General features: G+C 52.4%; 1 protein-coding gene across 3 annotated transcripts in view; it reads right to left on the bottom strand.

Moving 5' to 3' along the window:
• erlin2 (ER lipid raft associated 2) overlaps window positions 1-20,128 on the bottom strand; it is a 28,817-nt gene extending 8,689 nt beyond the window's left edge. Inside the window, exons 1-9 of one of the 3 annotated variants that reach the window (XM_068000985.1) lie at window positions 20,045-20,128; window positions 16,172-16,288; window positions 15,480-15,561; window positions 14,691-14,737; window positions 13,800-13,861; window positions 11,464-11,589; window positions 8,374-8,447; window positions 7,962-8,020; window positions 4,625-4,716 (exon numbers count right to left, since the gene is read on the bottom strand). In XM_068000985.1, coding sequence (XP_067857086.1) covers window positions 4,625-4,716; window positions 7,962-8,020; window positions 8,374-8,447; window positions 11,464-11,589; window positions 13,800-13,861; window positions 14,691-14,737; window positions 15,480-15,561; window positions 16,172-16,278 — 649 coding nt within the window. In that variant the 5' untranslated portion in view covers window positions 16,279-16,288; window positions 20,045-20,128. Of the gene's footprint in view, window positions 1-4,624; window positions 4,717-7,961; window positions 8,021-8,373; window positions 8,448-11,463; window positions 11,590-13,799; window positions 13,862-14,690; window positions 14,738-15,479; window positions 15,562-16,171; window positions 16,289-19,958 lie in introns of all 3 variants that reach the window. The other 2 variants (XM_068000987.1, XM_068000986.1) reach the window with 2 other exon arrangements.
• Window positions 20,129-24,644: the final 4,516 nt, after the last annotated feature.

The following is a 24,644-nucleotide window of genomic DNA, read 5'->3' as shown; positions in this document are numbered from 1 at the left end:
GGGGACTGGAGGGATGGGCTTCGATGGGACAGTTAGGGGACTGGAGGGATGGGCTTCGATGGGAGAGTTAGGGGACTAGAGGGATGGGCTTCGATGGGGGAGTTAGGGGACTAGAGAGATGGGCTTCGATGGGAGAGTTAGGGGACTAGAGGGATGGGCTTCGATGGGACAGTTAGGGGACTGGAGGGATGGGCTTCGATGGGAGAGTTAGGGGACTGGAGGGATGGGCTTCGATGGGAGAGTTAGGGGACGAGAGGGATGGGCTTCGATGGGAGAGTTAGGGGACTAGAGGGATGGGCTTCGATGGGAGAGTTAGGGGACTAGAGGGATGGGCTTCGATGGGAGAGTTAGGATATTAGAGGGATAGGCTTCGATGGTCTGGGGGGCGCTCTCTCACTTTCAACGGTATTTGTACAATTCATATAACAGTCAGGAAGAACCCTGAGGTGGCAGAGAACATAAAAATGATGAAGTGTGAGTGATCAGCCAAAGAGATAGAGAAAGAACATACAGTGCCATCACTTCACAGAAGCTGCAAGCAAGAAACTGCTGGTTGTGGTGCAAGGAGCTGCTGCGCAACAGGGGGAATACTGCAGAACTATTCAGCGAATGTAACTGCCCTGAGAAACGAGGCCCGTGCTTTGGACGGAGGTGGCAGGTTTTAACAGAAGCCCAGTTCTTCATGGTAGTGCTAAGTGCACCAGCTGCAATCTCCGCTCCCTGAAAAGCACAGCTGGATCCAGACAGGAATGCGACTCATATCCCAAGGAAAACAACGGAAAACACTGAGAGTCGCATCACAGCTTCCGCCAATTCACGGGTGCCAGAAACTGGCTGAAGTGAAACAATTAAAAATAACCGAGGAGGAAACCAGAGATTTGCTGGCACGTGGCTATTTTTAAGCGTTTAAAAGCCCTGAGACTTTTATGAGGCCAGTTAGACTGACAGCTACAACTGAAGACACCAGAATCCACTGCATCGGACGGAACTGTAACACACTCCATCACTGTGCAGGGCAATTGCTCAAAGTGATGGCGAATTATCAAAGCCAGGCCAACACTGAACAAACCGGCAAGTATCTCCCAAGTGCCTAAACCCAGTCCTGAGCTGCATACGTGAGCTTACAGGTGCGTGTCTGACGTGACGTGATGTGACTGCAGGGGAAGTGAAGTGGGAGGGGGAGGAAACGAGGAAGTAGTGAATTCAACAATAAACCGGCTAGATAATAGGAAACAGCGAATTCCAGAAGGATGTCCAACTAGACACGGATGATCTGCTGGGCATTCCAGGGGCCAGTGGCTAGACACATGACGACAATTTTTAGGAATAGGCCCTTTTTCACAGATCAACCCCACCAACCCACGTCCTCGTCATATCCCTCAATCCCACCTCCCCGCCATATCCCCCAATCCCACCTCCCCGCCATATCCCCCAATCCCACCTCCCCGCCATATCCCCCAACCCCACCTCCCCGCCATATCCCCCAACCCCACCTCCACGCCATATCCCCCAACCCCACCATATCCCCCAACCCCACCATATCCCCCAACCCCACCATATCCCCCAACCCCACCATATCCCCCAACCCCACCATATCCCCCAACCCCACCATATCCCCCAACCCCACCATATCCCCCAACCCCACCATATCCCCCAACCCCACCATATCCCCCAACCCCACCATATCCCCCAACCCCACCTCCCCACCATATCCCCCAACCCCACCTCCCCACCATATCCCCCAACCCCACCTCCCCGCCATATCCCCCAACCCCACCTCCCCGCCATACCCCCCAACCCCACCTCCACGCCATACCCCCCAACCCCACCTCCACGCCATATCCCCCAACCCCACCTCCACGCCATATCCCCCAACCCCACCTCCCCGCCATATCCCCCAACCCCACCTCCCCACCATATCCCCCAACCCCACCTCCCCACCATATCCCCCAACCCCACCTCCCCACCATATCCCCCAACCCCACCTCCCCACCATATCCCCCAACCCCACCTCCCCACCATATCCCCCAACCCCACCATATCGCCCAATCCCACCATATCGCCCAACCCCACCTCCCCACCATATCCCCCAATCCCACCATATCCCCCAATCCCACCATATCCCCCAACCCCACCATATCGCCCAACCCCACCATATCCCCCAACCCCACCATATCCCCCAACCCCACCTCCCCACCATATCCCCCAACCCCACCTCCCCACCATATCCCCCAACCCCACCTCCCCACCATATCCCCCAACCCCACCTCCCCACCATATCCCCCAACCCCACCTCCCCACCATATCCCCCAACCCCACCTCCCCACCATATCCCCCAACCCCACCATATCGCCCAATCCCACCATATCGCCCAATCCCACCATATCGCCCAACCCCACCTCCCCACCCAACCCCACCTCCCCACCATATCCCCCAATCCCACCATATCCCCCAACCCCACCATATCGCCCAACCCCACCATATCGCCCAACCCCACCATATCGCCCAACCCCACCATATCGCCCAACCCCACCATATCGCCCAATCCCACCTCCCCACCATATCCCCCAACCCCACCATATCGCCCAACCCCACCATATCCCCCAACCCCACCTCCCCACCATATCCCCCAATCCCACCATATCCCCCAATCCCACCATATCCCCCAATCCCACCATATCCCCCAACCCCACCTACCGACCTTCTCACCTGACCCCTCACCCCCGCCTAAAAGTCTCAGTATTGTTGAGTGGTCGGACTCCCGCCTCTGAGTCAGAAGGTCGTGGGTTCAAGTCCCACTCCGGAGACTTGAGCACATAATCTAGGCCGACACACACAATGCAGTATTGAGGGAGTGCTGCAGCGTCAGAGGCACTGTCTTTCAGATGACACTTTAAACCGAGGCCCGGCCTGCCCTCTCAGGTGGATGTAAAAAGTCTAAGAGCACTGTACAGTGAAGAACATGGGAATTCTCCCGGTGTCCTGGGCCAATAGTTATCCCTCAACCAACAGCACTAAAAACAGATTAACCAGTTTATCTCATTGCTGTTTCCTGACAAGAGTGACTACACTTTAAAAGCACTTCATGGGCTGAGAGGCGCTATGGGGCCTCCTGAGGATGTGAAAGTTGCTATATAAATGCAAGTTCTTGCTTTCTTCTCACCATATCCCTCAACCCCCACCTTATCACCATATCCTTCAGTCCCATTTCTTTCCAGAACCACATCTCTTGAATCCACTTACAAAGTCCTCGCCTGGTAACTTATTTGACAACTCGATTCCCCTTCGGGTGAAAAAGTTCCCTTCGTACTCCCAACGCCCTCATTTTTAACCCCCCGCTCCCCGCCCCTATATTTCAACCCTTCCTCACAGTGAGCAAAGGGCCTGGACTGAACTTCTCACACGCTTGAAAACCACAAAGGCTCCACAGGGAGGTGTACAGTGGTGTTCCCCAGGGGTCGGTGCTGGGACCACTGCTCTTCTTGATATATATTGATGACTTGGACTTGGGTGTACAGGGCACAATTTCAAAATTTGCAGATGACACAAAATTTGCAGATGACACAAAATTGAGGGCAAAATTTGGAAGGGTAGTGAACAGTGAGGAGGATAGTGATAGACTTCAAGAGGATATAGACAGGCTGGTGGCATGAGCGGACATGTGGCAGGTGAAATTTAACGCAGCAAAATGCGATATGATACATTTCGGTTTGAGATTTGATAAGAGGTATTTAAAATCATGAAGGGTCTGGACAGAGTAGATAGAGAGGAACTACCCCCATTGGCGGAAGGGTCAAGGACCAGAGGACAGAGATTTAAGGTGATTGGCAAAAGAACCAAAGATGACAAGAGGAAAAACTTATTCACACAGCGAGTGGTTAGGATCTGGAATGCACTGCCAGAGCGGGTGGTGGAGGCAGATTTAATCGTAGCTTTCAAAAGGGAACTGGATAAGTATTTGAAAGAAAACAATTTGCAGGGCTACGGGGATAGGGCAGGGGGAGTGAGACTAGCTGGATTGCTCTTGCATAGAGCCGGCACAGACTCGATGGGCCAATGGCCTCCTTCCCTGCTGTAACCTTTCCATGATTCTTCCAAAGCAAAAGGAGCCCAATTCCCTAACCTTTCCTTGTATCAGACTCCCAATAGCCGGAAGCATCCTAGACTCTTGATATAGATGAAACGTAGGAGTAGACTGTCTACATTTTGGTGAGTCATCGAGTTGTGCAGACAAGAAACAAATTTGACCGGATTAAGCAACGACCCCGGCAATGGATCAGAAATCACAGAACCATAGAGCACAGGGGAGGAGGCCATTCGGCCCATCGCGGCTGTGCTGGCTCTTTGAAAGAGCTATCCAAATAGTCCCGCTCCCCCCACACTCCTTGCCTATAGCCCCGCAAATTCCTCCTTTTCAACTATGTGTCCAACTCCAATTCCAAAGCTATTACTGAATCTGCTTCTGGCAGCGCATTCCAGATCGTAACAACCCGCTGCGTAAAAAATTACTCTCCTCACCTGAGCGGTGTAGAGATTAAACTGCGATTAAAAAGGCAAGAGAGGGGGGTTGAGTTTAAAAGGGGAATTGCACGAGATTTCTTGAACGCCGCGAGCGAGCACTGACCGATGAGCGCCTTCTTGCGCTCGGTCTCAGCTTCCTTCTCCACCACCTTCTGCTTTTGAGCTGCAATCAGTAGTTTGGTCTTTTCACTCTCCCTGCGGGATGAATATATAGCACACGGTGAGATCGGGAGCTGCGCTCTGTCCCGAGATAACTTTACACAAACGGGGCATCGCGTCGCAACAGCAGAATAGGGGCACGCGTCCCAAGGAGCTCGGCAAAGAAGTAACAGGAGTTGCTTTGTGTTACTGTAATGCCACATTATTTTAATAAGAAAGTTGAGGGGTGATCTCGTCGAGGGGTTTAAAATTGGTTATCGAACAGGAAGCAGAGAGTTGGGATAAATGGTTCATTTTCGGACTGGCAACCAGTAACCAGTGGCGTTCCACAGGGGTCGGTGCTGGGTCCCCAACTCTTTACAATCTATATTAACGATTTGGAGGAGGGGACCGAGTGCAACATATCAAAATTTGCAGATGATACAAAGATGGGAGGGAAAGTAGAGAGTGAGGAGGACATAAACAACCTGCAAGGGGATATAGACAGGCTGGGTGAGTGGGCGGAGATTTGGCAGATGCAATATAATATTGGAAAATGTGAGGTTATGCACTTTGGCAGGAAAAATCAGAGAGCAAGTTATTTTCTTAATGGCGAGAGACTGGAAAGTACTGCAGTACAAAGGGATCTGGGGGTCCTAGTGCAAGAAAATCAAAAAGTTGGTATGCAGGTGCAGCAGGTGATCAAGAAAGCCAACGGAATGTTGGCTTTTATTGCTAGGGGGATAGAATATAAAAACAAGGAGGTATTGCTGCAGTTATATAAGGTATTGGTGAGACCGCACCTGGAATACTGCATACAGTTTTGGTCTCCATACTTAAGAAAAGACATACTTGCTCTCGAGGCAGTACAAAGAAGGTTCACTCGGTTAATCCCGGGGATGAGGGGGCGGACATATGAGGAGAGGTTGAGTAGATTGGGACTCTACTCATTGGAGTTCAGAAGAATGAGAGGCGATCTTATTGAAACATATAAGATTGTGAAGGGTCTTGATCGGGTGGATGCAGTAAGGATGTTCCCAAAGATGGGTGAAACTAGAACTAGGGGGCATAATCTTAGAATAAGGGGCTGCTCTTTCAAAACTGAGATGAGGAGAAACTTCTTCACTCAGAGGGTGGTGGGTCTGTGGAATTTGCTGCCCCAGGAAGCTGTGGAAGCTACATCATTAGATAAATTTAAAACAGAAATAGACAGTTTCCGAGAAGTAAAGGGAATTAGGGGTTATGGGGAGCGGGCAGGAAATTGGACATGAAGCTGAGTTCGGATCGGTCAATGCCCTGTGGGTGGCGGAGAGGGCCCAGGGGCTATGTGGCCGGGTCCTGCTCCGACTTCTTGTGTTCTTTAGATTTGTGGTTGGGATCAGATCAGCCATGATCTTATTGAATGGCGGAGCAGGCTCGAGGGGCCGATTGGCCTACTCCTGCTCCAATTTCTTATGTTCTTAAAATGATACAAGGATTCGATTGTGCAGACACGGTAAAACTATCATAGAATCATAGAAGTTACAACATGGAAACAGGCCCTTTGGCCCAACATGTCCATGTCGCCCAGTTTATACCACTAAGCTAGTCCCAATTGCCTGCACTTGGCCCATATCCCTCTATACCCATCTTACCCATGTAACTGTCCAAATGCTTTTTAAAAGACAAAATTGTACCCGCCTCTACTACTGCCTCTGGCAGCTCGTTCCAGACACTCACCACCCTTTGAGTGAAAAAATTGCCCCTCTGGACCCTTTTGTATCTCTCCCCTCTCACCTTAAATCTATGCCCCCTCGTTATAGACTCCCCTACCTTTGGGAAAAGATTTTGACTATCTACCTTATCTATGCCCCTCATTATTTTATAGACTTCTATAAGATCACCCCTTAACCTCCTACTCTCCAGGGAAAAAAGTCCCAGTCTATCCAACCTCTCCCTATAAGTCAAACCATCAAGTCCCGGTCGCATCCTAGTAAATCTTTTCTGCACTCTTTCTAGTTTAATAATATCCTTTCTATAATAGGGTGACCAGAACTGTACACAGTACTCCAAGTGTGGCCTTACTAATGTCTTGTACAACTTCAACAAGACTATTTCTCCTGATGGGGGAATCCAGAACAAGGGGGTATAAACTTAAAATTGGAACTAGGCCGTTTAGGAGTGAAATCAGGAAGCACTTTTTCACACAAAAGGTAGTGGAAATCTGGAACTCTCTTCCCCCTCAATAGGTTGCGGATTCTGGGATGGTTGGAGCTTTCAAGACAGAGACCGATGGACTTTTGTTGGGTAAGGGTATCAAAGGAGATGAAGCTAAGGCCGGGAAAATGGAATTGCGTTACAGAACAGCCATGATCTAATTGAATTCTAAAAGGGTTTGAGGGGGAAAATCGTGGGGGGGGCTATTTCTGCTGGTCGGCAAATCAGTAATGGGGGCACATACGTCAAAGCGTTCTGGATCGAGGTTCAATTCCGAGCTCGCTGCCTTTGTGCCGCACTCCCCAACTATGAGGATTTCTCTCTGCTTAAACTTGCAATGGCAGAGAGTAGAACCAGATAGGTTCTCGGAGTCTGCAGAGCATTGGCTGGTGTATTGTCGGGGTGGAGAATAAGACTCATTTTCTTGCATTCTGAAGGCAGACCTCGGTCTCCAGACCCCTGCGACACTGCTTTTACACCTCCTTTGAGGCGGCAGCCCTGGCTCAGAGGGTAGCACTCTCGTCTCCGAGTCAGAAGCTCGTGGGTTCAAGTCCCACTCCGGAGACCTGGTCATAATCCGGGCCGACACTCCCAGCGCAGTGGAGGGGGCGCCGCACTGTCGGAGGTGCCGTTTCTCGGACGAGACGTCTGCCCTCTCGGGTGCATGTAAAAGAGCCCATGGCACCGTTCGAAGGGGAGCAGGGGACGTCTCCCCGGTGTCCTGGGCCAATATGTACTCCTCGACCAAAAACATACGGTCTGGTCATGATCACATTGCCGTTTGTGGGAGCTCGCTGTGGGCAAATTGGCTGCTGTGTTTCCGACATTACAACAGTGACCACACTGCAAAGCAGCTGTAAAGTGCTTTGGGACATCGTGAGGTCATGACAGGTTCTGTATGAATGCAGGGCACTATATAACCCTGTCTGCTCTATCCATACTCGGCCTACGTTAAGGGTGAATCGGAGGGTAGTTGGACATCTGGGACCTCTTGGGGATTGAACCAAGCAAAGTCATCACAGAGGTCGAATACTTTCGTTGCGAAGGGCATATCCTACCGGATTTCTAACTTAACTTGGGAGCTGCCGGATTTAGATCAAACTCACATCAATTCGTAGTTTCTCCGGATGGTTTCAGGAATGTTGGGCTTCGTCACTCGGACTGCCTGCGGAGAAACAGGAAACGGGAGTCAGTGAAATACCGAGGGCTTCCGGTGCCGTCCGGGGGCCGGGGGGGGGGGGGGGGGGGGGGGGTGGGGGCGTTAACAAGTTTATAACGTCAGCTCTGCGCCGCTCTCAAAAAGGAGAAGGAAACGCCGATGCTTTGCGGCTTTTGGCACCGATCACCGGAGACACGACACCGAGCCCAGGCGGGACCTGCCGATCTGTTCTTGGTTCTCCCGATTCGATGCGCGCCCCCCCACCACAACGATTTGGTGTCACTCCCGACAACGCCCCCACACTGCCGTACTGCTGGCGGCCGATCGACGGGGGAATTAGCAGCGGAAGAGAAACTCACGTGGACGATTAGTCCGGGCGCCATGCCCGTCAAGTCTTGCTGTAGCGCCAGCTTCAGGTTTTCGTCTATCTGATCTGACAAGACACAAACACAAGAAACCAATCTCACCACCAGTGTCAAAGGGCAGTGACTGTCTCTGGCACTATCCTCTGCTCCCCGCCCCTCCCTCCCTCGAACACCAGCCTGCTCGTCTCTCCCACCCCATCGCTGCCATTTCTTCACGCTTAATGCTCCCCCCTCTGGAACTCCCTCCCCACTACTTCCATTGCGTCTGCTCTTTTTGAACGTTTCGTTTGCCTCCTCCTGTTCGCAGCTTACTCTTTGTCGCTCTGCGTGCGAGGAACGCTGGCGCGCACGGAGAGACGGGCACCGGGGCCCGCTGTAGCGCCCGCTGCTCCGGAGCCACACCAGCAAAGAGCCTGCGGCCACGGCTGCTCTCGCTCGGAGACCCGTGGAGGGCGCAGCTTAAATTGATAAATAAATTGCCTCTGGGGAAAGAGAAGATGTAGATACACTGGCTGGGTACGGATAGGGTCGGTAACCAGAGGACACAGATTTAAGGTGATCGGTAAAAGAGCCAGAGGCGACGTGAGGAAACTTTATTTTACGCAGCGAGTTGTTATGATCTGGAATGCGTTGCCTGAAAGGGCGGTGGAAGCAGATTCAATAGCAACTTGCAAAAGGGAATCGGATAAATACTTGAAGGGAAAAAATTTACAGGGCTATGGGGAAAGAGCAGGGGAGTGGGACTAATTGGCTAACTCTTTCAAAAAGACGGCACAGGCACGATGGGCCGAACGGCCTCCTCCTGTGCTGTAAGATTCTATGGTAGGTAGCAGAGTAGAACCATGCGAGGGCAGTTCTACAGAGCTGGACAATGGTGTGGTGCATTGTGCGGTCGACCGTATCAAACACTGCGGAGAGGTCGGAGGAGGAGGAGGATGACACGGACAAGGAGGGATGGTGCACCACGGTCACAGAGGCTGCCTTTGGCCAGGACCCTCCTCAGTGCTGTGAGACGACCAAACAATCGGGACCCCGTCACTTCGAGTCCATAAGAGCATAAGAGATAGGAGCAGGAGTAGGCCATTCAGCCCCTCGAGCCTTCTCCGCCATTTAATGAGATCATGGCTGATCTGATTTTTACCTCAACTCCACTTTCCTCACTTTTCCCCGTATCCTTTGACTCCCTTGCTGATCAAAGGTTTGTCTAACTCAGCTTTGAATGTATTCAATGACTCAGCCTCCACAGCTTTTTGGGGTAAAGAATTCCAAAGATTCACGACCCTCTGGGAGAAGAAATTCCTCCTCATTTCCATCTTAAACGGGCGACCCCTTATTCTGAGACTATGCCCCTAGTTTTAGATTCCCCCATGAGGGGTAACATCCTCTCAGCATCTACCCTATTGAGTCCCCTCAGAATCTTGAATGCTTCAATAAGATCTCCTCTCATTCTTCTAAACTCCAACGAGCATAGACCCAACCTGTTGTGCGGAGTCCTGAACTCCGCACCGTAAAAATCGGAAGCCGCAGCACACGGGAACAGAACTTTCTGAAAACAGTGCCGGAGCAGTTCCTGGGACAGGCCGAAAACCATCCCCCACCTTCGGGAGCAACAACACTATCGAGTTCATTCGCGCTGCATCCAGTATGTTGCCCTCACAGTGCGAAGTGCATGCAGTCCTCCAGCAGACTCTCTACTGGTGGGCTAAACCCTTCACAAAACATGGGAGTGTAGTGAACAGTGAGGAGGATAGTGATAGACTTCAAGAGGATATAGACAGGCTGGTGGAATGGGCGGACACGTGGCAGATGAAATTTAACGCGGAGAAGTGCAAAGTGATACATTATGGTAGGAAGAACGAGGAGAGGCAATATAAACTAAATGGTACAATTCTAGAGAGGGTGCAGGAATAGAGAGATCTGGGGGTGTATGTGCACAGGTCGTTGAAGGTGGCAGGGCAGATTGAGAAAGCGGTTAAAAAAGCATACGGGATCCTGGGCTTTATAAATAGAGGCAGAGAGTACAAAAGCAAGGAAGTTATGTTGAACCTTTATAAAACACTGATTCGGTCACAACTGGAGTATCGTGTCCCGTTCTGGGCACCGCACTTTAGGAAGGTCTTAGAGAGGGTGCAGAAAAGATTTACTAGAATGATTCCAGGGATGAGGGACTTCAGTTACGTGGATAGACTGGAGAAGCTGGGATTGTTCTGCTTGGAGCAAAAAAGGTTGAGAGGAGATTTGATGGATGTATTCAAAATCATGAAGGGGTCTAGACAGAGTAGATAGAGAGAAACTGTTCCCATTGGCGGAAGGGTCGAGAACCAGAGGACACAGATTTAAGGTGATTGGCAAAAGAACCAAAGCGACATGAGGAAAAACTTTTTTACCCAGCGAGTGGTTATGATCTGGAATGCGCTGCCTGAGGGGGTGGTGGAGGCAGATTCAATCATGACCTTCAAAAGGGAACTGAATAAGTCCTTGAAAGGAAAAAATTTACAGGGCTACAGGGAAAGGGCAGGGGAGTGGGACTAGCTGGATTGCTCTTGCAGAGAGCCAGCACGGGCTCGACGGGTCGAATGGCCTCCTCCTGTGCTGTAACTTTTCTATGATTCAAAAGCTGAAGAACAAAGGAAGGGGAACAACTTCGGGGTTAAAAGCATTATCTGTACCAGGCAGCTGGATTTTTCAAAAAAGTCATCCTCAGGATGTATTGCTGGCAAGGCCGGCATTTATTGCCCATCCCTAGTTGCCCCTTGAGAAGGTGGTGGGTGGTGGGCCTTCCTCTTGAACCGCTACAGTCCGTGTGGTGAAGGTTCTCCCACAGCGCTGGGGGGGGGGGGGTTCCAGGGTTTTGATCCAGTGGGGATATGAGAGAGGGAGAGACACCGACCGACCTGGAGGTGGTGGTGTTCCCATGTACCTGCTGCTCTCGTCCTTCTAGATGAGGGGTGGGGGGGGAGGACGTGGGTTTGGGGAGTGCTGCCCGAGCATTGCAACACGAGGGAGGGGTCGAGATACACAGTGACTGACGGCATCATAGGTACGCCACGGTTTTGCCGCACGCTGCCGGGGGAGGTGTCTTACCGAACAGCTCGATGTAGACCTCCTGCAGGGTGTGCACGCTACAGAACTGGTTCAGCTCGTGGTGAATCTTGTTGAAAATCAGCGTCTTGTCGTAATCTGCCGTGTAGTTCTTCACAATGTCGTACACTGAGAAGAAGGAATTTAAACAAACGTTAGCTCGAAACCAGAGCACAGGACGCCAAAAAAAATGCACTCTCGTCTTCACTTCGGGTAACGTGCAATATTTAGTTAGTGTCTCACCACAGGATGTGCCAACGTGCTTCAGAGCCAATTACGTTGGAAGTGCAGTCACTGTTGTAATTTAGGAAACACAGCAGAACAAAGGGGTGTGGATAGAAGATTAAATGTAAGAGATTTAGGACAGAGAGCAGGAGAAACCTTTTTTTTTTTAAAACAGAGTTGTGAGGCTGTGGAATTCACCACCGGAGTTAGTGATCGAAGCAGAGGTCAACATTTAAGAACAGGTTAGATAGATAGTTGAAGGAAAGGGGGATATAAAGGGAATATGGGAACAGGGCGGGTACATGGGATCAGGATACTGCTCGTGTGGGGGATAAACCCCTGTTTCCATGCTGTAATCTCTGTGTAATTCTATGTAAAACCAGTCAACCTCCCAGCCTCGGTGCCTCATCGTATATGTGGGCAAGGTGTCTCTCACCATTTAGCCCCGCAGCCTCTGACCGTTCCAGTTCTCCGAGATGGTGGGACTGACTTTTATCTTTCAGATGCTGACAGGTCTGCTGTGCATTCACCACATTTGCTGTCTCGTTTCTTAAAGTGTCAGCCGCGGCTCAGTGGGCAGCACCCTCGCCTCGGAGTCAGAAGGTCGTGGGTTCGAGTCCCCGCTCCAGAGACTCGAGCCCATAATCCAGGCTGACGCTCCAGTGCCGGCACTGAGGGAGTGCTGCACTGTCGAAGGTGCCGTCTTTTGGATGAGACGTTAAACCGAGGCCCCGTCTGCCCTCTCGGGTGGGCGCAAGGGATCCTGTGGCACTATTTCCAAGAAGAGCGGGGGAGTTCTCCCCGGTGTCCTGGGCCAATATTTAGCCCTCGACCAACACCTAAAAACATGATCTGGTCATTTACCTCCTCCTGATTTGTGGGATCTTGCTGTGCGCAAATTGGCTGCCGCGTTTCTCAACATTGCAAAAGTGACGGCACTTCAAAAGTACGTCACTGGCAGTAAAGCGCTTTGGGAAGTCCGGAGGTCGTAAAAGGCGCCATATAAATGCAAGTTCCTTCTGATTTTAATTCAGGTTTACAGCTTCTCTTTTAACTTATTTTTTTTGTCAAAATCCTTAATTCTTTTCCCTCCTCGCCCGATGGCGGAAACTCTCGCTGGGGACACTGCCTCACGAGAGCGCACCTCTCGCCAAGCGGCCGTTCTCCGTGCGAGGGCCTGGGCGATGAACGTCGCTGGGCTGCTCAGTCACGGGGTGCGTCGGTTGAGTCAGCTGCTGTCCTTCCTCCCCCACGTGTGCACTCTCCAGCACTGCTCACAGGACAGCGATCGGGAGCCTGGTTTACGCTGTCCCAGTCCGGTGGACCATCGCCCGATGACTGCGACCGGTTCAGTGAACGGAACAGGCCTGGGCGCGCTTTCAGACAGCTCGACGCTGACCTCCGGTGGCTGAAACAGGCTTCTGCAAGGGATGCAGGACAAGCCTTTCGCGACGGTGAGGCAGTCTCATACATTTACAACAACTTGCATTTATATAGCGCCTTTGAGGTAGGAAAAAGTCCCAAGGCGCTTCACGGGAGCGTTATGAAACAAACTTTAACACTGAGCCACACAAGGTGATATTAAGATAGGCGACCAAATGCTTAGTCAAAGAGGTAAGTTTTAAGGAGCGTCTTAAAGAAGGAGAGAACGGCGGAGGGGTTTAGGGCGGGAATTCCAGAGCTTAGGGCCGAGGCAGCTGAAGGCCAATGGTACAGCGAGCGGAGTGGGAAGATGCACAAGAGGCCAGAATTGGAGGAGCACAGGGATCTCGGAGGGTTGTAGGTTGCAGAGATAGGGAGGGGGCGAGCCCATGGAGGGGACTTGAACACAACGATGAGAGTTTTAAAATCGAGGCGTTCCCGGACCGGGAGCCCAATGTAGGTCAGCGAACACAGGGGTCGATGGGGTGAACGGGACTTGGCGCGAGTTAGGATACGGGGCGGCGGAGTTTAGGATGAGCTCAAGTTTACGGAGGGTAGGTGGCCAGCCAGGAGACCATCGGTATAGTCGAGTCTGGAGGCAACAAAATCACGGATGAAGGTTTCAGCAGATGAGCTGAGGCGAGGCGGAGACGGGCGACGTGGCACTGATACAGGTGCTGCAAACTCCTTACCTGCACTTGGAATGAGAAAATTCACCACTTCTATGCTATCAAAGTAGATCATTACACCACCGCTGGCAGGGGAAGGGTGGGGAGGAAAAGAGAAAAAAGATTAATGCTGCTGTACTTTTGGCGACTTTACTTTCTTTTGTGGCCCGACTGTTTTGAAAGCGCTCCCCTTTATCATTGACCTTTGGTTAGGGTCAGAGTTCATAGTCAGAGCAGCTATGAACTTTCACCCCACGGCAGAAGGCGAGGTCACTCAGAACGAGGACCGTGGAAGGACTCACCGTTGAAGGAAGCTCTGCAATGCAACTGTCAAGTCGCGACATAAATCAGGGCCCCACCTGACTCTGGAGAGAAGGGGAGCGAGACCCCCTCCTCTCCGCCCCTCCGCCGCCCCCCCCCCCCCAATGGTTGTGTGGTGTCAACTCCATGTGGGGTGTAACTCCAACCAGGTGTCAAACCCACACGTTAAATCCACCTGGAATTAATATAACGTTTAACGCACCAGAGAATGATAGCTTCCAGAAGCAGATAGAGGCTCCCAGAAACCGAAACCCATGCTCTTACAGGCGGCCCTGACTCAGACGGACTGCCATGTTACCCACAATTACCCTTTAACTGTGGAATAGTGCATCGGAAACCACGAGAAGCCCATCGCTCTACCCGTAAAAAGCACTGGAAGATCACCGTGCTCAGGCTAAAACGTACAAGTCAGATTTATTTGCAGGTAAGACGATTACACAGAAGCAGCAAGTCCTTGATGGCACACATACTTAGTAAACGATAAAGATGGAATCAGGCCACAAGGAATTAAAATGCTCCTTCAATTGTTCGTGTTAGTGGCAATAGTGTCAGGAAGGCGAGATATCGAGTCGCCTACACCACGCACAGACTTACCTTGTGCCACAGGGGACGTTTTTCACTTCGTCTGTCTGCACGGTGTTCTGAAAGACAAAGGGTTAAATTAAACTTTGAATCAGACTTAGAAAAAGAAGATGCAGCTCATCACTGGATAAACAGGGCATCAAAACAACCTCAAGCCATTTCTTCCAGACAACCCCGGACTGGCTTAAAACAATGCAGGCAGCCGGGAAACAACATTCCAACAACAAACTAAACAAGCACAACCAGCCCTGGAGAGGAGATTTACCAGAATGGTGCCAGGGATGAGGGACTTCAGTTATGTGGAGAGACTGGAGAAGCTAGGATTGTTCTCCTCAGAGCAGAGAAGGTCAAGAGGAGATTTAGTAAATTATGAGGGGTTCTGTTGGAGTAGATAGGGAGAAACTGTTTCCACCTGGCAGGCAGGTCGATAACCAAAAGGACACAGATTTAAGATTATCGCCAAAAAAACCAGAGGGGAGAATTTTTTTTTTAATGCAAGTTGTTATGATCTGGAACGCGCTGCCTGGAAGGGAGGTGGAAGCAGATGGGGAGTGGGACTAATTGGGTAGGTCTTCCAAAGAGTCGGCACAGGCACGATGGGCCGAACGGCCTCTACGAACCATGGGACACAGTTAAACCAATTGGATTTTAGCCAGGTCACCTGCTGCACTTTCCTCTCTAACTCCTGATGATTAGGCGGGTGGTCATTCTGATGCCTGCCACGAGTTTTTTGAGGTGAACTTGTAATGTGACTAGGTGCTGCTCCGAATTGGTGTGTCGGGACACACCGAAAGGACCCACCTGAACTGCTTTGAAGGTGGTGATGAAAGGAAGCATCAGATGGAATCCTGGGCCACTCGTTGCCTTCAATAAAGCACCGCCCCTAGGGAAGGTTCAAAAGGAACAATTAGAGAACCCAAATGGCCAGTGCGAGAAAGGCTCAGTAATTCTACACACAATCCCTTCAGTAAACAAAAGTATCAACAAGGGAGTATCTGTCCAAACTCAGAGGCAGCATCACTGCAGGTCTCCCTGCTTGCAGCAACCTCGCACAGGTTAATTAAGGGAGTCGTTTTAACCCAACCGGCCCAGCGGGAAGCTGACGGGATTGGGAAGGTTGCCCCATTTTACCCTCCTCTAACTGGTATTCGGTTGTGTTGATGCCGCAGTCCACTATCCTAATGGGTTTTGTTGATTGTTGAACGTTGAGTCTCTTAAGATGACACCTAGGCCGCTTTCCACCTCATCATTAGATATTACGACCCCTGTCACGGAGTCTGAGCGTTGCCCATTTTTCCTTTCCTACGTGTATTATATTTTACCCGCCATTGCTTTGTCCACTTTTTGTCCGTCTCACTCCGCCTCAGATCCCGTTGCCCCTCCTAGCTTGGCATTTTTGCCGTAACTCTACGGGCGTGCGCGCGCGCCCATCGGGCATACGCGTGGCGAACACAACGTGGAGCCGGAGCCGGCCAGGGCAGTCGGAGCCTCACCTGTAGTAAACGGCGACGTGACCCTCTTCGACTTTGTGCACGGAGGAGAAGATCATGGCGGCGAGCACCGCGGCAGTCACTGCGACGACCGAGCTGAGCTGCGCCATCTTCAGCAATCTGCGGGAAGGGCAGAGGATAGAATCACATCGGGTCTGCAGCACAGAAACAGGCCATTCGGCCCAAATGGTCTATTCCGCTGATCATGCTCCACACGAGCCTCCTCCCACCCCTCTTCATCGCACCCTATCAGCATACCCTTCTATTCCTTTCTGCCTCATGTCTTGACCTTTAAATGCACCTGTTATTCACCTCAACTACTCCTTGTGGTAGCGAGTTCCACATCCTAACCACTTTGGGTAAAAAAAAATTCTCCTGAATTCCATTTTGGATTTATTAATGACTATCTTAAATTTATGGTCCCTAATTTTAGATTCCCCCACAAGTGGAAACATCTTCTCTGCGCCCACCCTATCAAACGCTTTCAGAACTGTGCACAATACTCCAAGTGTGGTCGAACCAAGGTGTATGGAGACCAGAACTGTGCACAGTACTCCATGTGTGGTCTAACCAAGGTATATGGAGACCAGAACTGTGCACAGTACTCCATGTGTGGTCTAACCAAGGTGTATGGAGACCAGAACTGTGCACAGTACTCCATGTGTGGTCTAACCAAGGTATATGGAGACCAGAACTGTGCACAGTAATCCAAGTGTGGTCTAACCAAGGTATATGGAGACCAGAACTGTGCACAATACTCCAAGTGTGGTCTAACCAAGGTATATGTGGACCAGAACTGTGCACAGTACTCCATGTGTGGTCTAACCAAGGTGTATGGAGACCAGAACTGTGCACAGTACTCCATGTGTGGTCTAACCAAGGTATATGGAGACCAGAACTGTGCACAGTACTCCATGTGTGGTCTAACCAAGGTACATGGAGACCAGAACTGTGCACAGTAATCCAAGTGTGGTCTAACCAAGGTACATGTAGACCAGAACTGTGCACAGTACTCCAAGTGCGGTCTAACCAAGGTTCTATACAAGTTTAACATAACTTCTCTGCGATTCTATGCAGCACGAGGTCCGTTCAAAGCCAGCAGGCCGCGGGTGTCTAAAAACAAGGATAAAGTACCGCTACCCGTGACTGATCTGCAATCATTACATGCTAATTTTGTAGGGAAAGGATCCATCCTTTGGCACATGACACCCTGTGTGAAGAAAGAACTTGCGTTTATATTGCACCTTTCACAACCTCAGGACGTCCCGAAGCGCTGTACAGCTAATGAAGTACATCTGAAGTGTAGTCACTGTTGTAATGTAGGAAATGCGGCAGCCAATTTGCGCACAGCAAGCTCCCACAAACAGCAATGTGATAACGACCGGATTGTCTGTTTTAAGTGTTGGTCGAGGGATAAATATCGGCCGAGACACCGGGGAGAACTCCCCTGCTCGTCTTCAAAACAGTGCCGTGGGATCTTTTACATCCATCTAAGGGGGCAGACGGGACCTCGGTGTAACGACTGAAAGACGGCATCTCCAACAGTGCAGCACTCCCTCAGTACTGCACTGGGAGCGTCAGCCTGGATTATGGGCGGAGGTCTCTGGAGCAAACCGGCTGTGCTGGGGTTTATTTCGAAGCGTTGCGTTAATGGCGAGTGGTGATCACTGGGCTGTTAACTCTACGGTCACACTGAGGGGTCCGTGAAGCTTGCTCCCCTGAAGCTAATTTCGAGTCAGGCAAACCCTTCTCTGAGCCTCTCTGGCTTTTACTGGGCCTTGAGTCACTCGGTATTAAGCCCAAAGTCCTGATTGACCGGGCACAGGAAAAACACACTGCTGCCCTGCCTCGAGGCATTGATTTATATTTAAAGTAGGCCTGCAGTGAGAATAAAAAGGTTACGGGCAAGAGGTTATTAATACCACTCCCCCCAACTGTGACAACTTCCGCAAATAATTCATCCCTGGGGAGGAGTTTTACTGGATAGAGTGAGACGGGCAGACAGCAATTGCTCCTTCCCTCTCAAAAATATACGGCCGTGGTTAGTTAACTTGACAAGATGAAATTCCATCCCAGATGATGGCTGCAATCGCCATCTTATACCCAAGTGGTGAGCCGCTGAACCAGGGGCAGGGTGTTCTTATCAAAAAGTACAGGAAGGAAGGAAGGAAAGGCAGACAGACAGAACAAAAGTCAGGAAGGCGGGAAGAAGGGAAGGAGGGAAGGCGGGAAGAAGGGAAGGCGGGAAGAAACAAACATTTATGCAGTGCCTTTCACCTCAGGACGTCCCAAAGTGCTTTACAGCCAGTGAAGTACTTTTTGAAGTGCAGTCACTGTTGTAATGTAGGAAACGCGGCAGCCAATTTGCACACAGCAAGATCCCACAAACAGCAATGTGTCAATGACCAGATCATCTGTTTTTTTTTAAGTGATGTTAGTTGAGGGATAAACATTGGCCGGGACACCGGGGAGAACTCCCCCTGCTCTCCTTCGCAACAGTGCCATTTCCCCACAGTGCTCGGACTGCACTGGGGGCGTCAGCCTGGGATTCTGTGCTCAAGTGGGACTTGAACCTCCAGCCTTCTGACTCAGAGGCCAGAGTGCTACCCACTGAGTCACGGCTGACAACACTGGCATTGGTGTATTTGAGCTCCGGGCCCGGGGGGGATAAATGAAACAGCAGGCCCAGAACAAGGCTTCGAAGTTGCGACTTGACTTTCAGTCCGAAACGACGCAAGCTCCCGATCTCGGGATACGCGACGAATAAAAACGGCTGGGTTGCAGAGGCAGCTAATCATAGAAAGTTACGGCACAGAAGGAGGCCATTCGGCCCATCGTGTCTGTGCCGGCCGAATGTGCTGTGCGAGCCACACAGCAAGGGAGCAAGCTGTCCCACTAGTGGAATTCTATCACCCGCCTGGAAATTCCACTCGTTTTCCAGTCCCCTCCTGGGCTCGATTTCCTCCCCCTCCCTCCCTCCCCACATTGCCCTCAGAAACTCTTAATCGTGACGCAGAATTAGGGACCAGGAGGTGAAAGAGGCAAGAAGGTAGCATGGAAGGGGAGAAGCTTTTTGTTTCCCCTCCATTGCATGGCCGATTACTGCCCCTCAGGAGTTATGCTGTTGGTTGGGAATTATTTCCAGGGTCGATTGTACCGTGGGACGGACACACACACACCCCCCCACACACACCTCCCCCACACACACCTCCCCCACACACACCTCCCCCACACACACCTCCCCCACACACACCTCCCCCACACACACCTCCCCCCCACTGCTGCAGCATTTTGAGGGGACGGGGAGGCAGGCTGGCAAACTTTTACCTTAGAAATGGCACATTCTGGTTAATTTAAAACACTTCTAGCGCTACACTTGATGGATCTTTAATCTAAATATATTAGAGGGAAGGGAACTGGCATTTGGGTTTGTCCAGGTTGAAGTGTCCAAGCAGAGAGTCACTGCAAACAGGAGCCTCGACCCCTCCAACCCCCACAACACAAGTCCCGTCCCCTCCAACCCCCATAACACAAATCCCAGCCACTCCGACACCCAAAACAGGGGTCCCGTCTATTCTAAACCCCCAACGCAGAGGGGCCCTGTCCCCACTAAACCCGCCGCACAAAGAGGGGCCGCGTCCCCTCTAAACCCCCCCCACAAACAGGGGCCCCGTCCCCTCTAAACCCCCCACCCCACCACACCACAAACAGGGGCCCCGTCCCTGAGGCCGCGCGTCGCCTGGAACCCGTGGCCCGTGGGCCGTTCCGAACAGTCGCCCCGCTCACTCACCCACCCAATGTCCGGGCCCCAGGGAGCAACCTGCGCTCCTCAACCAGCAACTGTCCCCGCCCGCCGGCCGGCCCGCCGCCTCTCACCCGCTCCAACAGGCCCCGGTGGACCCGGTCCGCCGCGCCCGCCTTCACACACGGCGCCTTCTGATGACGTGTCAGAGAGCGCGACACGCAGGCAGGAGAGAGTGAGGGAGGGAGAGGGACTGTGGAATAGACAGAGGGAGAGAATGAGGGAGGGAGAGGGACTGGGGAATAGATAGAGGGAGAGAATGAGGGAGGGAGAGGGACTGGGGAATAGATAGAGGGAGAGAATGAGGGAGGGAGAGGGACTGTGGAATAGACAGAGGGAGAGAATGAGGGAGGGAGAGGGACTGGGGAATAGATAGAGGGAGAGAATGAGGGAGGGAGAGGGACTGGGGAATAGATAGAGGGAGAGAATGAGGGAGGGAGAGGGACTGGGGAATAGATAGAGGGAGAGAATGAGGGAGGGAGAGGGACTGGGGAATAGATAGAGGGAGAGAATGAGGGAGGGAGAGGGACTGGGGAATAGATAGAGGGAGAGAATGAGGGAGGGAGAGGGACTGGGGAATAGATAGAGGGAGAGAATGAGGGAGGGAGAGGGACTGGGGAATAGATAGAGGGAGAGAATGAGGGAGGGAGAGGGACTGGGGAATAGATAGAGGGAGAGAATGAGGGAGGGAGAGGGACTGGGGAATAGATAGAGGGAGAGAATGAGGGAGGGAGAGGGACTGGGGAATAGATAGAGGGAGAGAATGAGGGAGGGAGAGGGACTGGGGAATAGATAGAGGGAGAGAATGAGGGAGGGAGAGGGACTGTGGAATAGACAGAGGGAGAGAATGAGGGAGGGAGAGGGACTGGGGAATAGATAGAGGGAGAGAATGAGGGAGGGAGAGGGACTGTGGAATAGACAGAGGGAGAGAATGAGGGAGGGAGAGGGACTGTGGAATAGATAGAGGGAGAGAATGAGGGAGGGAGAGGGACTGTGGAATAGACAGAGGGAGAGAATGAGGGAGGGAGAGGGACTGGGGAATAGATAGAGGGAGAGAATGAGGGAGGGAGAGGGACTGGGGAATAGATAGGGGGAGAGAATGAGGGAGGGAGAGGGACTGGGGAATAGATAGAGGGAGAGAATGAGGGAGGGGGAGGGACTGGGGAATAGATAGGGGGAGAGAATGAGGGAGGGAGAGGGACTGGGGAATAGATAGGGGGAGACAATGAGGGAGGGAGAGGGACTGGGGAATAGATAGAGGGAGAGAATGAGGGAGGGAGAGGGACTGGGGAATAGATAGGGGGAGAGAATGAGGGAGGGAGAGGGACTGGGGAATAGATAGAGGGAGGGAGAGGGACTGGGGAATAGATAGGGGGAGAGAATGAGGGAGGGAGAGGGACTGGGGAATAGATAGAGGGAGAGAATGAGGGAGGGAGAGGGACTGGGGAATAGATAGGGGGAGAGAATGAGGGAGGGAGAGGAACTGGGGAATAGATAGAGGGAGAGAATGAGGGAGGGAGAGGGACTGGGGAATAGATAGGGGGAGAGAATGAGGGAGGGAGAGGGACTGGGGAATAGATAGGGGGAGAGAATGAGGGAGGGAGAGGGACTGGGGAATAGATAGAGGGAGAGAATGAGGGAGGGAGAGGGACTGGGGAATAGATAGGGGGAGAGAATGAGGGAGGGAGAGGGACTGGGGAATAGATAGGGGGAGAGAATGAGGGAGGGAGAGGGACTGGGGAATAGATAGGGGGAGAGAATGAGGGAGGGAGAGGGACTGGGGAATAGATAGAGGGAGAGAATGAGGGAGGGAGAGGGACTGGGGAATAGATAGGGGGAGAGAATGAGGGAGGGAGAGGGACTGGGGTATAGATAGAGGGAGAGAATGAGGGAGGGAGAGGGACTGGGGAATAGATAGGGGGAGAGAATGAGGGAGGGAGAGGGACTGGGGAATAGATAGAGGGAGAGAATGAGGGAGGGAGAGGGACTGGGGAATAGATAGGGGGAGAGAATGAGGGAGGGAGAGGGACTGGGGAATAGATAGGGGGAGAGAATGAGGGAGGGAGAGGGACTGGGGAATAGATAGGGGGAGAGAATGAGGGAGGGAGAGGGACTGGGGAATAGACAGAGGGAGAGAATGAGGGAGGGAGAGGGACTGGGGAATAGATAGGGGGAGAGAATGAGGGAGGGAGAGGGACTGGGGAATAGATAGAGGGAGAGAATGAGGGAGGGAGAGGGACTGGGGAATAGATAGGGGGAGAGAATGAGGGAGGGAGAGGGACTGGGGAATAGATAGAGGGAGAGAATGAGGGAGGGAGAGGGACTGGGGAATAGATAGAGGGAGAGAATGAGGGAGGGAGAGGGACTGGGAATAGATAGGGGGAGAGAATGAGGGAGGGGGAGTGACTGGGGAATAGATAGGGGGAGAGAATGAGGGAGGGAGAGGGACTGGGGAATAGATAGAGGGAGAGAATGAGGGAGGGAGAGGGACTGGGGAATAGATAGGGGGAGAGAATGAGGGAGGGAGAGGGACTGGGGAATAGATAGAGGGAGAGAATGAGGGAGGGAGAGGGACTGGGGAATAGATAGGGGGAGAGAATGGGGGAGGGAGAGGGACTGGGGAATAGATAGGGGGAGAGAATGAGGGAGGGAGAGGGAATGGGGAATCGATAGAGGAGAGAGACTGGGGAATAGATAGGGGGAGAGAATGAGGGAGGGAGAGGGACTGGGGAATAGATAGGGGGAGAGAATGAGGGAGGGAGAGGGACTGGGGAATAGATAGGGGGAGAGAATGAGGGAGGGAGAGGGACTGGGGAATAGATAGGGGGAGAGAATGAGGGAGGGAGAGGGACTGGGGAATAGATAGGGGGAGAGAATGAGGGAGGGAGAGGGACTGGGGAATAGATAGGGGGAGAGAATGAGGGAGGGAGAGGGACTGGGGAATAGATAGGGGGAGACAATGAGGGAGGGAGAGGGACTGGGGAATAGATAGAGGGAGAGAATGAGGGAGGGAGAGGGACTGGGGAATAGATAGGGGGAGAGAATGAGGGAGGGAGAGGGACTGGGGAATAGATAGAGGGAGGGAGAGGGACTGGGGAATAGATAGGGGGAGAGAATGAGGGAGGGAGAGGGACTGGGGAATAGATAGAGGGAGAGAATGAGGGAGGGAGAGGGACTGGGGAATAGATAGGGGGAGAGAATGAGGGAGGGAGAGGAACTGGGGAATAGATAGAGGGAGAGAATGAGGGAGGGAGAGGGACTGGGGAATAGATAGGGGGAGAGAATGAGGGAGGGAGAGGGACTGGGGAATAGATAGGGGGAGAGAATGAGGGAGGGAGAGGGACTGGGGAATAGATAGAGGGAGAGAATGAGGGAGGGAGAGGGACTGGGGAATAGATAGGGGGAGAGAATGAGGGAGGGAGAGGGACTGGGGAATAGATAGGGGGAGAGAATGAGGGAGGGAGAGGGACTGGGGAATAGATAGGGGGAGAGAATGAGGGAGGGAGAGGGACTGGGGAATAGATAGAGGGAGAGAATGAGGGAGGGAGAGGGACTGGGGAATAGATAGGGGGAGAGAATGAGGGAGGGAGAGGGACTGGGGTATAGATAGAGGGAGAGAATGAGGGAGGGAGAGGGACTGGGGAATAGATAGGGGGAGAGAATGAGGGAGGGAGAGGGACTGGGGAATAGATAGAGGGAGAGAATGAGGGAGGGAGAGGGACTGGGGAATAGATAGGGGGAGAGAATGAGGGAGGGAGAGGGACTGGGGAATAGATAGGGGGAGAGAATGAGGGAGGGAGAGGGACTGGGGAATAGATAGGGGGAGAGAATGAGGGAGGGAGAGGGACTGGGGAATAGACAGAGGGAGAGAATGAGGGAGGGAGAGGGACTGGGGAATAGATAGGGGGAGAGAATGAGGGAGGGAGAGGGACTGGGGAATAGATAGAGGGAGAGAATGAGGGAGGGAGAGGGACTGGGGAATAGATAGGGGGAGAGAATGAGGGAGGGAGAGGGACTGGGGAATAGATAGAGGGAGAGAATGAGGGAGGGAGAGGGACTGGGGAATAGATAGAGGGAGAGAATGAGGGAGGGAGAGGGACTGGGAATAGATAGGGGGAGAGAATGAGGGAGGGGGAGTGACTGGGGAATAGATAGGGGGAGAGAATGAGGGAGGGAGAGGGACTGGGGAATAGATAGAGGGAGAGAATGAGGGAGGGAGAGGGACTGGGGAATAGATAGGGGGAGAGAATGAGGGAGGGAGAGGGACTGGGGAATAGATAGAGGGAGAGAATGAGGGAGGGAGAGGGACTGGGGAATAGATAGGGGGAGAGAATGGGGGAGGGAGAGGGACTGGGGAATAGATAGGGGGAGAGAATGAGGGAGGGAGAGGGAATGGGGAATCGATAGAGGAGAGAGACTGGGGAATAGATAGGGGGAGAGAATGAGGGAGGGAGAGGGACTGGGGAATAGATAGGGGGAGAGAATGAGGGAGGGAGAGGGACTGGGGAATAGATAGGGGGAGAGAATGAGGGAGGGAGAGGGACTGGGGAATAGATAGGGGGAGAGAATGAGGGAGGGAGAGGGACTGGGGAATAGATAGGGGGAGAGAATGAGGGAGGGAGAGGGACTGGGGAATAGATAGGGGGAGAGAATGAGGGAGGGAGAGGGACTGGT

The sequence above is a fragment of the Heptranchias perlo genome, chromosome 20 (assembly GCF_035084215.1).
Source record: "Heptranchias perlo isolate sHepPer1 chromosome 20, sHepPer1.hap1, whole genome shotgun sequence".
NCBI classification, from domain to species: Eukaryota; Metazoa; Chordata; class Chondrichthyes; order Hexanchiformes; family Hexanchidae; genus Heptranchias; species Heptranchias perlo.
This window is presented reverse-complemented; position numbering and strand designations above follow the sequence as displayed.